Below are 13941 nucleotides of genomic sequence, written 5' to 3' on the forward strand. Positions count from 1 at the left end.
CACCAGGCGGATTCGAGAGCTTGATGCAAACTGCACGAGGCTTTATTGTAATTTAACGAGCTAACCCCATGTTAGCTCGGGTCTTTCACCCACCCGCCATGGCGGACGGCTAGCAAAGACGGCTCCTAGGGTCTCCCAAAAGATCTTATAAGGCAGCGTAAGGGGAGTGTCTAGGGGTACGCACAGGCTCACGATTGGTGTGCCTCCAGGCTTGGAGGGCTTGCCCTGTGTTGATTGGTCAACTGGTTGTTATGGCCCATAGGCCCTCCCAGGGTGGTTGCTATGCTCTCTACGTCATTGCTGTGCGCTTGTCCGTAAAGCACACCCAGGGTCGTAAAGCATAGCGCCACCAGCTAACTTCTGATTGGCTCCTTGTCACGAGACAGGCATCTGACCTCTAAGTGACCAAGGCAGGTTTATGGCAAGCACGTGTTCGGCTGTTATGGCTGCCAAAAGGGAAGCTGGTTCCTTCACTTTGTGGGGCAGACAGGAAGAGGGGCCATGACTAGGTAACAAAGGTGGTAAGCTTCCATGATAAGCCCCTTTTTTTCCTCACCCTCCTGACCTGAGACAAAAGCCTGGCAACTTAAAACAAAGGCCTTGTGGACTTTTCTCCTACCAGCATGCCATGCTCCCCTTGCACCACCCCACTCACTCACCCATCCCCCATCCCCCCAACCCTGTCCTCGTCCCTGCACCCATGGGGTGGCTCAATAAATTCAAGGCCACATCAGGATGCTTTTATACAACAGTTGTGGGCCATCCTGTCTTTTTCAAAATGACCAACCCTATAGGAAGACTCTTCAGAGACAAAAACAAACAGCAAACAGCCCTCAAGAAGAGACTAGAGCTCTGGGCTTCCCGAGTCCCTCCTTTACAGAGGCTCTTTTTCTCTGTGTATCTGCTAATGCCTGTGCCCCCACCCCGATAAAAAAAAGCCTTTCAACTGCTGATTTCTGTCTGCTCCTGTTTCCTGTGTTCAAGATTTCTCAGATGCCACCTGTAGAGATTTTCTTCCTGCCTTTTAATTATTTAACAGTGAAGACAGACCCCCTAGAGGAGCTGGCACACATATTTGATCCCATTATGGGGAAGCAGAGGCAGGCTGATCTCTGAGTTCAAGGTCAGCTGTACAGAGTTCCAGGACATCCAGGGCTATACAGAGAAATCCTGTCTCAAGAAAACAAAACAAAAACAAAACCATAGACAGTAATAGTGTTCTTCCTGTTTGTTTCTTGTTTTTTGATTTTTCTGAGACAAGCTTTCTCTACATTATAGTCCTGGCTGCCCTGGAACTCGATTTGTAGACCAGGCTGTCCTCAAACTCACAGAGACCTGCCTACCTCTGCCTCCCAAGTGCTGGGATTATAGGTGTGTGCCACCACTGACAGGCACTTTTCTTGTTTTTTTTTAAACTCAATTTGTCGTTCTTGGTCCCAGAACAGACAGCTAACCAGACAGCTATTAGCATTTGAAGGAATTCTGAGAGTAATTCAAGGCAACTGCCAATAACCAAACCAGTGAATTAATTGTTCTGTAGAGAATATTCTTTTCCACATATGTGTATTTTATTTCTAGGAGGAAATGCATTTGAACACGCAGGCTCTCTCACTATTATGTATGTATGCATTGTGACTTATTAGCTGGATTCCAGAACTCCTCTATAGACAGCAAAGCCAGTCCTCCCGTGAGACTTCAGAATAGGCTGGAAGCTCTGGTCTTCCCCAACATGTAGATGAACAGTTTAAATTCTGGGCAAAGCTTGTGCTGGTTGAGGAGACAGACCCTGGGAGGACAACTCTGGCTGCTCATTGCTGCTCTTCGGCTCTTCTCTTTTACATCTGACACCCAAAAAGCTGAGGATTTTCATCAGGAGCAAATCTGCCATTTCTCCTTCCTCCGACAGCTGCAAGAAGAGAGGACCAAGTGATGTATCTGGAACTACCCCAAGGTTTTACTGTCCTGTTTGGTCCCAGGGCTGAGGCTACAGCTAGGTGGTAGAGCATGTGGTAAGCTCAAAGCTCTGGGTTTCATCCTCAACACCATCCCATACTGGATACAGAAAGCTTTGGCTGGTTACTGCACCTGAATTTAAGTACCAGCCACCTCCAGACACCTTGCAGGGATGACTGTCACCCATCTCACTCAGCCCTGCAGTGGTGGTTTTTTCCTTTGCTATATAATTGCCACTTTTGTTTCCTCTGCTTACCTCTCAGTGTAGCCAGCATGGGACGGATTGGGATTTCTGGGGAATGAAAAACTAAATAGGCATTTCTCACTATAACTTTCCCATACTTAACCATAAATGATGGGCAGATAGATAGATAGATAGATAGATAGATAGATAGATAGATAGATAAGATAGATAAGATAGATAGATAGACAGACAGAGCTTTAAACTAAAGAAAAAGATGTGATGGCATACACCTGCAATCCCAACCCTTAGAGGCTAAGACAAAATCCAGCCTGAGCTGTATATCATGAGCATGTCTCATTCATAAACAAATAAGGCAAAGCAAAAACAAATTGTAGGACATAAGAATGGCAGGCCATACTTAAAGGCTATAGATAGAGCCATGTAGATATGGTGGAATGTGTTTATAATCCCAGCACTTGGGAGGCAGAAGCAGGAGGATCAGTTCAAGGCCAAAATGAGATCTTATCTAAAACAAACAAACAGCAAAACTGTGCATATATCAACAAAGCAGCCCTATTGGCTTAGGGATCCAGAGTAACACCACTTAACCAATTGATGGGGGATGTCCTGTATGCTGTGAATATATGTTTCTCTTATTGGTTGATGAATAAAGCTGTTTCAGCCAATGGACAGGCAGGATGTAGACAGGTAGGAAATATAGGCAGGGCTACCAGACTAGGAGAATTCTGGGAAGAGGAATGCAGGGAGTGAGTTGCAAGATGCTATGTAGCTGCTGAGAAAGCAAGAGACTTGGGCATCACTGGTAAGCCAAGACCATATGGAACTACAAAGATGAATAGAAATAAGTTACTAATTAAGAGAAAGCTAGCCAATAAGAAGCCTGAGCCATAGGCCAAACAGTTTATAATTAATATAAGCCTTTGTGTGTTTATTTAGAACTAAAAGGCTACAGGACTGGGCCGGCAGAAACTTCTATATACAACCAATTACATCAACAATGACTCTCCTCTCCAATATAGTCTTATATGGAAATAGTGGAGCTTAGCACTTTAACCTGTTTTTTCCTAGGGAACAAAAATTCAGTCCTTAACATCTGTAACTCCCCTCCAAAAAGGTTCTTAGACAATGAAAACATGGGCAATATTTAGTTGCAAAAGACTATGCAGACCCCATGTGATCTGTGTGTTAGAAGGCCAGCCTGATCTACATTTAAAAAAAGAAAAAAAAAAAAAGCGAGTTGCTGATAGATACTACATGGATGAGCTTCAAAAATATTGTCCCCAAGCTGGGGGTTGTGGTGCATGCCTTTAATCCCAGCACACAGGAGGTAGAGGCAGACAGAGTTCTGTGAGTTCGAGGCTAGTCTGGTCTACAAAGTGAGTTCCAGGACAGGATCCAAAGCTACACAAAGAAAGTCACAGACTGGAAAGATGGCTCAGCAGCTAAAAGCACTTGATCTTCTTGCTGAAGACTCAGGTCCATTGCTAGCACCCCCACTAGGCAGCTCATAGCCATCTGTAACTCCAGTTCCAGTGAATTCCAGTTCTGGCCATACAAACACACAGGCACACATACACATATACAAAAATAAATAAAATAGTATTGTCCTAAAAGGAAGCAGTCAGATACAAAAGCACATACATATATGATCCCATTTATATAAAGAATAAGTCAAAGGTTCAGTTCACCTGATCATAATTTTGCTCCTCACTGAAGGCCACCAGAATGACAGAGATAAACAGATTCAGTACCACGAATGTCATAAAAACTATGCAGGACCCAATGAGGAAGGAGCCAAGAACTGGGCTGTAGTCTAGGACCTGCCAGGGAGAAAGCCAGTCATTCCCATCTCCTGTAGTCACCATCCCCCGAGAAACCCTCAGCAGCAAACCAGGCCCCTCTGAGCTGAGTAGAGTCAGGAAGAGGTCCTCTGCCTAGGGCTGGGAGTGGGGCCTGAGCTCTCCAGGAGCTGGCCCAGAAGGTGTATGAGCTGCACCCATGCCCACCACTGCTTCCTCTAAACACAGGCACCATTTCTAGCTAGGGCTTGGAATTTCTGCAACCCAACATGGTCCTCCTGAGAGTCTGATGTTCTGCAAGCAGGAGTCCCCAGAGTAGGCTGTCTAAATGTAGGGGAAACATTTTTATTCATCTAGAGAAGCCCTGTGCTTGCCAGACTCTGCACTGCATTCAAGGTAGTAAAGGGGAAGGTGGGCAGGGAGTGATTTTCTAACACACAGATTTGGCACAGATTGCCGTGGCCATGCTAACCCCCACTACCATTACCTCTTCGTAGTTGAAGATCCCCAGCTGAAGGCTGACCATTGTTTCTGCTGCATCAAAAAGGGTTTTGTAGGAACGGAGTTTCCAACCAAATATTAAGTTTGACTGTCACGGAAAGAGTCTTCATGAAGAGGGAAAGAAAGTGCAAAGCCCCTCCCCTAGTCCTGCTGTCCGAGACAGGGACTAGGATGTACAGTGGAAGTGAGGGGTTAGAATGGAATGCAGACAAGGACACACGGGCTGGTGATGCATATGATCTGTGAGTCGGGAGAGATGTAAGACTGGAAAAAGCTGGGCGAGAGATGACAAAGGCATGGCTAAAAGTCACAGACAAATGGATGCACTATACTGGAAAATCACGGACCTATTGTACCTCAGGGTCAGAATGTGCATTTGGATAGAGAACAGGAAGAGGCCAGAAGTCTGTTTCTTATTACTTGATAATAAGAAAGAGTCAAAGACTCAAGGTTGGTCATGGTCATTGGCTATTTTTTTCCCTAGTGACAGATGTAACTGTCAACATATAGTGTTAAGCAGCTGAATGAAACAATATTGGCACTACCGAGTCCAAGTATTTAGGACTGCACCCTCACCTCTCCACCTCTGCCCTAGCTCAAGGAGACGGTGGTCCAATTCACCCACGAGCACAATAGGAGCCCACAGTTCATGCCTGGACAGTAGCCATGAGGCTTCTAAGCAACTGGGGTATCAGAACTGACAGCTTGAGCAGGCCTAGCTGCAGAAAGCAGTCCATCACGAGAGGTCACTGTGTCCTTTTGGTCTCGGACGTTGTAATGTGTGACTCCCATTCTACTGAGGTTCAATCTTTGTTCTTAGAGGTGGTAATTTCATAAGGTCCCATCTAAAAGATCCTGGATCCACAAGTTCTGTCATTTCCTTTGAATTCTCTCAGTCTCCCCCTAACCGTGACAAGTAGCCTTTACTTCCATCAAGACCTGCCCTGAGGTTTTCCCAAAGGAAGCACTCACCGCAATGGAATAAGCCAGGAGCATGATAAGGATGACGGTGACAAAGCCTGAAATGTCACCCCAGGCACGTCGTAGTGCTGATGTGATCATGTTCATTTTGGGATTCAAGCGGAGCAGGTGCCAAAGCTTCACTGTGGACAGCAGGACAAGGAAGGCAATGACGTAACCAAGGGCAGCATCAGTTGCTGCTGTCTCACTGAAACTGATCCCCCTGTGGGAACAAAATGGGAAAGCCCATCTCAGATGCCAGGAGAAGCATGGCTGGAGTCCACCCAGATACAGGGCTATATTGATATCAACTCAGAGATCAATATGTCCTGATCTAGGTCTGAGAGACAAAGTAGTTCTAATTCCCCCCGGTCAGGTGGTGGTGGTGGTCGTGATAGTGAGAAGAATGTTGTTGTTGATGATTTATGATGATAAAAATGATAGTAGTAGATGTACCAACAAGATGGCTCAGTGGTTAAAAGTAATTTCCACGCAAGCCTGGCCACCTGAGTTGATTCCCAGAACCCATGTAAACGTGGTAAAGGTGGAAAGAGAGAACCAACTCCTGAAATTGTCTTATGGCCTCCCCACAGGCTGTGACATGTTTATGCCCACTCTCTCTCTCTCTCTTTCTTTCCTCCCTCCTCCAATACTTATAAATAAAATATGCTAGGTATGGTTATGCATGCCTTTAATCCAGCACAAGGGAGGCAGACGCAGGCAGATCCGAATCCAGTCTGGTCTACTTAGTGAGTTCTAAGACATCCAGGGCTAAGTACAGAGACCCTGCCTCAAAAAAAAAAAAATCAAAAAAGTATGAGTCAATTAAAATAAAAGAATTATCATGGTGGTAGTGAGGATGACATTGGTGATGATAGAGTGATAGAGTTGTGGTGATGGTGACAACAGTGATAAGGATGAAGACGATGCTGTTGGTGCTGATGGTGATCATGATGATGAGGGGGATGAGAAGAATAAGAGTAATTGTAAGGGGCCGTGGGCCCAAAACTATGCGGCTTAAAGCCAGCTCTGTGAGCCTCCTGTAACCTGTAATTAGGCACGGTTTGGCCAAGTGGAACTGCTAACTGCTTCTGTTCCGAGAAAGGGTCTGGGGCTTTTCTGTTCACTGTTCCAAGGAAGACCACTAGATGTTCCAGCTGATAAGAAGAATGTTCCAGTCCCAGCAAATACCTGATGTTCCTTCTGTTATTCCCTCCAATTCTATTGTTGCAGGGCTATTTAAGTCCACTCTAAGCCCCAATAAATCGAGACCTTGACATTGCATAGACGGACTCTTGTCCTTTCTCGAGCCGCTTGGTCTCCTTTCTTTCTCTCACCCATGACTTTTTCAGGCAGCCCCCCTTCGGAACCCTGAATGACTGGACCTTCGGGACGGGTCAAGTAATGATGGTGATGATGGCAATCATGACAACAATGATGGTGAGAATTCTGATTCTGGTGATGGATGATAATGCGGCTTGTTCTCGAGGGGGCCTTTCACCGGCATTTTGGATTATTGACAAAAGAGGAATATATTGGTGTGGGGAGCTGGGAGAATAGAGGTTTTTTTGGTGAGTCTTGACCTCCCTGTACTTTGAGTGTACATTCCCAGTTGCCTTCACATTGAAAGAAACACGGAGCTGTCATCTCTTTGTTGTGCTAAGTGCGAATCTGATTTGCTGTGTGTCATTGAATTTCAAGATGGAGTGGGTCTTGCTATCTCTGGTTCACAGATGAGGACAGAGTTGGCACAAGATCACTCAACTGGTGATCACACAACTTGTGAGGGAGGAATGAGTTGGAATCCAGGTGTGTCTGATTTCAAAGCCCTTCATTCTCCTTTTGTGTCAATGAATTCCAAATCCAGTTTAATACTAGTGTGGCATTTTATTGTTTTGAAACAGGCTCTCATATTGCCCAGGGTGGCCTCAAACTCACTCTGAGGCTGAGGATGATCTTAAGCTTTTTCACCTCCTGCACTTAGCCTCACAGGTGTTAGGGTTTCCAATGTGTCCCACTGTGCCCAAGCCAGCTCTGATGTATAGCTTTTTCTATCAGCTTATGTTAATTACACAATAATGGGATTCACCTGGATAGTTTTAGACATGTATATGATGTGTTTTACACAATGAGTAAATGTCAACCCAGTTAACATCTCTTGTCCCATGACCCTCACTCCTGCTGATCCGATCCTCTTCCTGAGCAGTTCTCCTTTCATGTCCTTTGATTTTTGTTTTGGTGAGCCAATGGGTTTAATTAGGGTTGCTTACATAAGCACCAATGACTATCCACCATTTATAGCTTTACAAATCTGTTTTTCTAATCGATATTTTAAGTTTTAGGCAGACATACCACATTTCTCATTTATTGAAAAAGTTGCAGCACCCTTGCTGAACAGGCCCAGAGCCTGCCTCTGCCAAGGTTTCCCTTACTCTACCTGGGCTTTAGTGACCCACCAGGGTACCTTTCTGTAGAAACATGGGCGTGGGCTGGCTTTGCCCCTTTAGGTCCTAGTCAGGCCTCTCCAGTCTTCCAGAACCTTCCACCTCTCTGAGCAAACTGGAGCTGCTGGTATAGATGGCTTCTTTCTCTTTGGCCTCACTGAGCATTTTCCTCTTCCTCCTGAGCTAGCCAGATGGCACAGTGGGTAAAGGCACTCACTGGCAAGGATGATATCCCGAGTTTGATCTTGGAGAATGAACTGTGATGGAAGGAGAGAACTAGCTCTCTCAAATTGTCCTTTGATGTCCACATGAATGTCCCCCCACACACACACATACAAAATAAATAAATAACTATAATTAGCAAAATAAAATACCAAATCCCCTTTCATGTCATGGAATTGCTCAGTATGTGGAAACAATAACAATTCCTAGGCCTTTGTCTGAGAAGGCAATTAGTTCTAATTACAGTATGCCTCTTGACTTTGGCTACATATTGCAATAAGCCAAAGGAATGATAAGATACTGGTGCTGAGTGCTATCTCTGGACATCATGAGCAAGCCTGGGAGGCAGCTTAGACCACAGGGCTGGCTTCCTTCCTTCCAGAATCCTACTGGGGAGCCAGGGCTGAGGACTACTGGGTTGCAGAGACCGTGAAGCAAATGAAGGTGTTTTGTTAATTAGTTGGAGAGTGAGCTCTGAGGTTACGAGCACTGGCTTCTCTTCCATAGGACCCAGGTTCAATTCCCAGCATCTATATGGTGGCTCACAACAGTGTAACTCCAGTTACAAGAAATCCAACACTGACTTCTGGCCTCCTTGGACACCATCAGGCTCACATGTGGTGTACAGACATTATTTAGGCAAAATATCAGTCCAAATAAAAATATTTTTAAAAATAAATAAAGTATTTTATTAAAATTCAGGACTTGGGCTAGAGGGTTATCTCAGTAATAGAGTGTGTACTTAGCATATAGTAAGACCCTGAGTTTGATCCCCAGCAAAGGAAGAGAAAGAGAGAAAGAGGGAAGAGAATAGGAGGGAGAAGGGATAAATTAGGTTCTTGTAGGAAAAAAAAGCTTATCTATTTAAATATTTTTATAGGTCTCTGAAAAAGAGTAAAAAAAAAAAACTTATGACTTTTGTTAAAATGGTCTGGCAGCATAGACCTGTAATCTCAGCTATTTGAGGAGCTGAGGCAGGAAGGTTGGAAGAGTTCAAGATCTGTACAGGCTGGAGTAAGTTCAGATCATCCTGGGTGACTCTGTAAGACCCTGACTCAATTCCTTTTAAATAAAACCAAGACTTTACAAGCTGGGCGTTGGTGGCACACGCCTTTAATCCCAGCCCTCAGGAGGCAGAGGCAGGCGGATCTCTGTGAGTTCGAGGTCAGCCTGGTCTACAGAGTGAGTGACAGGATAGGCTCCAAAGCAATACAGAGAAACCCTGTCTCAAAAAACAAAAAACAAAACAAAAAAACTAAGACTTTACTCATTCACTGGGATGGTGGGGGTGTTTCACTAGGATGGGGAGATGTCTTTCACAGGGATAGGGTGTGGTTTACTGGGATGGGGGACCATGCTTCCCTGGTATGGGGGATGGGGTTCCCTGGGATGGGGTTCACTGGGATGGGGTGTGATTCACTGGGATAGGGGTGTGGTTTACTGGGATGGGGAGGTTCGTTAGAATGGAGGATGTGGTTCACTAGTAAACCACTTGCCTAGCATGTGTGAGGTCCTGGGTTCAAGCCCTAGCATTGAAAAACAGAAACTAAAAACCTTTGGCTAGTAGAGTAATAAAATTATCAAATTCAACTAAGGGTTTCAAATTAAACTTCAAACTGAAGCTTAACTGTACTTAGTCCATTGGGCTTATAGCTCAGTAGTAGAGCAATTATCTGTGATAGTGAAGCCCTGGGTTTAAGGGTTTGATTCTCAGCACCTCACAAAAACATAAACAAAACAAGAACAAGCTGTGTATGGTGGCCAACACCTTTAATACCAGCACTCGGAAGGCAGAGGCCAGCCTGGTCTACAAAGTAAGGACTGTTACCAGAGAAACCCTGTCTTGAAAGACAAACAAAACCCAAAGGCTAGAGAGATGGCTGAGCAGTTAGGAGTGTTTACTGCCCTTGCAAAGGACCTGAGTTTGGTTTCCAGCAACCACACTGTTCAGCCCATAACCTCCTGTAACTCTTGCTCTGGGGGATCTAATGCCCTTTTCTGGCTTCTGTGTGCACCCTTACACCTGTCAGGCACTCACACAGACACAGACACAAATAAAAAGTCTCTAGAAAATGAATGCAGGCCAGGCAGTGGTGGTGCACGCCTTAAATCCCAGTACTCAGGAGGCAGAGGCAGGTGGATCTCTGTGAGTTCGAGACCAGCCTGGTCTACAAGAGCTAGTTCCAGTACAGCCTCCAATGCCACAGAGAAACCCTGTCTTGAAAAAACAAAAGAAAGAGTGGGTGGGGAGAGAATGAATGCAGACTCCACTTCAGTTTCTAAGAACTGGCACATCTCTTTATGCTTTTCTGACATCCACTGCAAAAAGAGAACTGTCTAAAGTTGGTTCAAGACCTAAGAAAGGGGCTGGAGAGATGGCTCAGAGGTTAAGAGCACTGGCTGCTCTTCTAGAGGTCCTGAGTTCAATTCCCAGCAACCACGTGATGGCTCACAAACATCCATAATGAGATCTGGTGCCCTCTGCTGGCCTGCAGGGACACATGCAGACAGAACACTGTATGCATAATAAATAAATCTTTAAAAAAAAGAAAAAAAAAGATCTAAGAAAAAAATAACCTGTGTGGATGTCAAGAATGAAGTATGAGGTGAGGTGAGGAAGGAACACATGTGTTGAAACACTGCGGTGTATGATCTTATGGGCGACCAGCTACAAGCTTAGCATTGTTCCTCTGAGAACCCAGCCTTTGTTCTCCAGGTGGCCAGCTCTTTCTGGAAATGTCAGAGAGTCCACACTTGGCGCTACATGGGCCAGATGGTTTCTGTCTCAGTGACTCAACAGTGCCATTGTAGCAGAACAGTAGCCATAGGCAGTATGTGAGCAAATGGGTGTGCCCACCCATATTGTAATAAAACTTTATTTGTAGCAGGGCATGTTGGCACATGTCTGTAATCCCAGCACTAGGAAGATGGAAGCAAGAGGACCATGAGTTTCTGGTCATCTGCATGAGAAGCAGATGCTCTTAACCACTGAATCATCTTCCAGCCCTGTTACTGTATTTTATGTTAAAGAGTCCTCTCTACCTGGAAGAGGAACAGCAAGAGAGGGTAGTGTGTGTGTGTGTGTGTGTGTGTGTGTGTGTGTGTGTGTGTGTGTGTGTTTGTGTGTGTGTGTGTGTGTGTGTGTGAGAGAGAGAGAGAGAGAGAGAATATGATCAAAGTATATTAGATGTATGTATGAAAATGCCACAATGAAACCCATTATTTTGTATTTATAACAAATTTATAATTCTAGTAATTAATACATGCTAATTTAAATACAAGAAATGAAAGAATTCTTTCCAATTTCTTAAGTTCCAGGCCCTGGGTGTGACTCTAGAGCAGCTTCAGTTATATGCGAGGACTGCCCTCCATCCACTCAAGGCCAGCAGGGTTTCCAAAACCTTCCTCTGAGGGAGCTATAGGAAGGAGGGGTAGAGGAAGAGTCAGGGAAGCTGCCACATACTCGCCCCTGTGCTTCCGGTAGCTCTGGAGGTCACGATCTGCCAGGATAGCCCTCTTCACAAACACCACCAGGGCGCTCCAGCTGGCTAGGATAATGGCCAGTTCAAGAAGATTCCACTTGCTGCAAAAGTAAGCCCGCTTCTGTTTCCTCATGAGCTTGCCCTGGAAATCGGATACAGAGATTAAGGCTATGGCAGTGTCTACCTCTCCATGCCAAAGACCTCTGGTAGGACATTACCCTGGCCCAACATACATACATCCTTGGAGATCCCACCACTAACTCAATTACCAGACTTGTGACTGTAGATACAATAGCTAAGAATGTGTTCATGTGCATATGTGTCTGTAACTGAGGACTGAGCCAGAGGCCTTAAGCATTCTAGGAAAGCAGTCTGCCACTGAGTTATAGCATCAGCCATCCGTAGCAGGCTTTTTTTTGGGGGGGGGACACTAACCAGCTCCCAAGTCATGACACGGAGACTTATTAGTTATGAAATCTCAGCCTCATCTTATGCTTGTCCCACTAGCTCTCATAACTTAACCTGTTTCTCTTCATCTATGTTTTGCCTCAGGGCTTTTTACCTTTCTTTCATTTTGTATTTACTACTCCATGTCTGTCTGACAGCTGCCTGGCTGGCTAGGCCAGGAGTCTCCCACTCTTTTTCCCTCGTTCTTTTCTCCCTTCTCTATTCTTTCTCTCTGCCAGCCCTGCCTATCTTTCCTCTGCCTAGCTATTGGCCATTCAGCTTTTTATTAGACCAGTCAGATGCCTTAGGCAAGCAAGGTGAAACAGCAACACATCTTTACATAATTAAACAAATGCAGCATAAACAAAAGTAACACACATTTATAAGAGTTGCATGGTCATGGTGTCTCTTCACAGCAATAGAAACTGCAACTAAGACATCCCTTAACCTAATCCTTCTGGAAGGTTTCCAGTTAGAAGCTATAAGACCAATGCAGACCCTACCCTTAGGAAGGACCAACCCTGAGGTGTCAGTTCCTGGGTAATACCAACCCTGTTCCTTCCTGAAAAAGGATGGATTGGCTCACAGGACCAACAGAAGATCTGTTAGCCAAGCAGCTGGGGCAATAAAAACCAAACCAAAACAAAAAACCCTTTCCCTCTTGCCTCAGTCCTGGCTTTAGGAGGTGAGAAGGCAAAAGGATGCTTCTATCCATCTCTGCCCACTGAGCCCTTACCCCCCTCACCTGCACCACCATGTAGTAGAAGAGGAAGAGGAAGTAAATGAACTCAGCTGCCACCACGAAGGGGTGCCAGCCATCAGTGAAGGGGTACAGGCACAGGCTCTGCAGGGCGGCGTGTGAGAAAAAGGTACCTGGGGAGAAAAGTGCCTCTGTTCACCTGCCTGTTGGAGACCCAGCTTCTGACCGGACTCAATGTCACATAACTCAAGCCTTCTCCAGGTTGGCAAGAAGACTAACAAGGAGATACAAGGGACAAAGTTGGACATGGGCAGGATACCAATGACAGTGGACAATCCAGAAGGCACCGCCCCAGAAGGAGCTACCCCAGAAAGTCCATGAGACCCTCTCTGGGATGGATGTATGTGCACAGCACCTCCACAGAACCCATCCACCCAGAATCTTCCACCAGCCCCCCCCCATTGCTCATTGATGCCATTTTCCCCCACAGAGCGTCCCCTAAGATCATCAGATGGCCAATGCGCCAAGCAAGTCAACCTTCCTGAGTTATTTGTCATTCATTCATAAATCTTTCTTTTTTTCTTTCAAGATATGGTCTCACTGTAGCCCTAGCTGTCCTGGAATTCGCTATGGAGACCAAGATGGCCTTGGACTCAGAGATCCCCCTACCCCTGCCTCATGAGTACTGGGATTAAGGGCATGCACCACCATACCATACTGTGTCTTTTCCTTACATTCTTTTTAGTTTTGTCTTGTTTTTAATCCTTCCCATTTAAATTGTTTGCTTTATTCTCTCTCTTTCTCTCTCTCTCTCTCTCTCTCTCTCTCTCTCTCTCTCTCTCTCCCCTCTCTCTCTCTCAGTCTGTGTGTGTGTTGTCTTGTGTTGTGTTTTTTCGAGACTCTAACTCACAGAGATCTGCCTACCTCTGCCTCCTGAGTGCTGGGATTAAAGGCATGAGCCACCACTGCCCGGCTCCATTTAAATTGTTTGAGTGAAAAAAGTTGTTACTGATGCTTTCTGAGACAGACCAATGTATTCCAGGCTGTCTTTGAACTTGCTGTGTAATCAAGGATGACCTTGAGATCCTGATTCTCCGTCTCTGATTACCTACCTATATACCTCGGTTATGAGATAACATTTTAAGCCAGTTTGACTAGTAAGGCTATTACTGCCTGTGAACATAAAGCTAGCCCTCAGGGTGACAGAAAGACAGGCTGAAAATGAAGA

General features: G+C 45.4%; 1 protein-coding gene across 3 annotated transcripts in view; it reads right to left on the reverse strand.

Moving 5' to 3' along the window:
* Positions 1 to 1580: 1580 nt before the first annotated feature.
* Positions 1581 to 13941, reverse strand: part of Pkd1l2 (polycystin 1 like 2) — an 89237-nt gene continuing 76876 nt past the window's right edge. For all 3 annotated transcript variants that reach the window (XM_035442703.1, XM_027410785.2, XM_035442704.1), the window contains 6 exons: positions 12759 to 12886; positions 11548 to 11708; positions 5431 to 5641; positions 4445 to 4546; positions 3847 to 3978; positions 1581 to 1906 (listed from right to left, as the gene is read on the reverse strand). In XM_035442703.1, coding sequence (XP_035298594.1) covers positions 1745 to 1906; positions 3847 to 3978; positions 4445 to 4546; positions 5431 to 5641; positions 11548 to 11708; positions 12759 to 12886 — 896 coding nt within the window. In that variant the 3' untranslated portion in view covers positions 1581 to 1744. The remainder of the gene's footprint in view (positions 1907 to 3846; positions 3979 to 4444; positions 4547 to 5430; positions 5642 to 11547; positions 11709 to 12758; positions 12887 to 13941) is intronic.

Source organism: Cricetulus griseus, chromosome 3 (assembly GCF_003668045.3).
Source record: "Cricetulus griseus strain 17A/GY chromosome 3, alternate assembly CriGri-PICRH-1.0, whole genome shotgun sequence".
Lineage (NCBI taxonomy): Eukaryota > Metazoa > Chordata > Mammalia > Rodentia > Cricetidae > Cricetulus > Cricetulus griseus.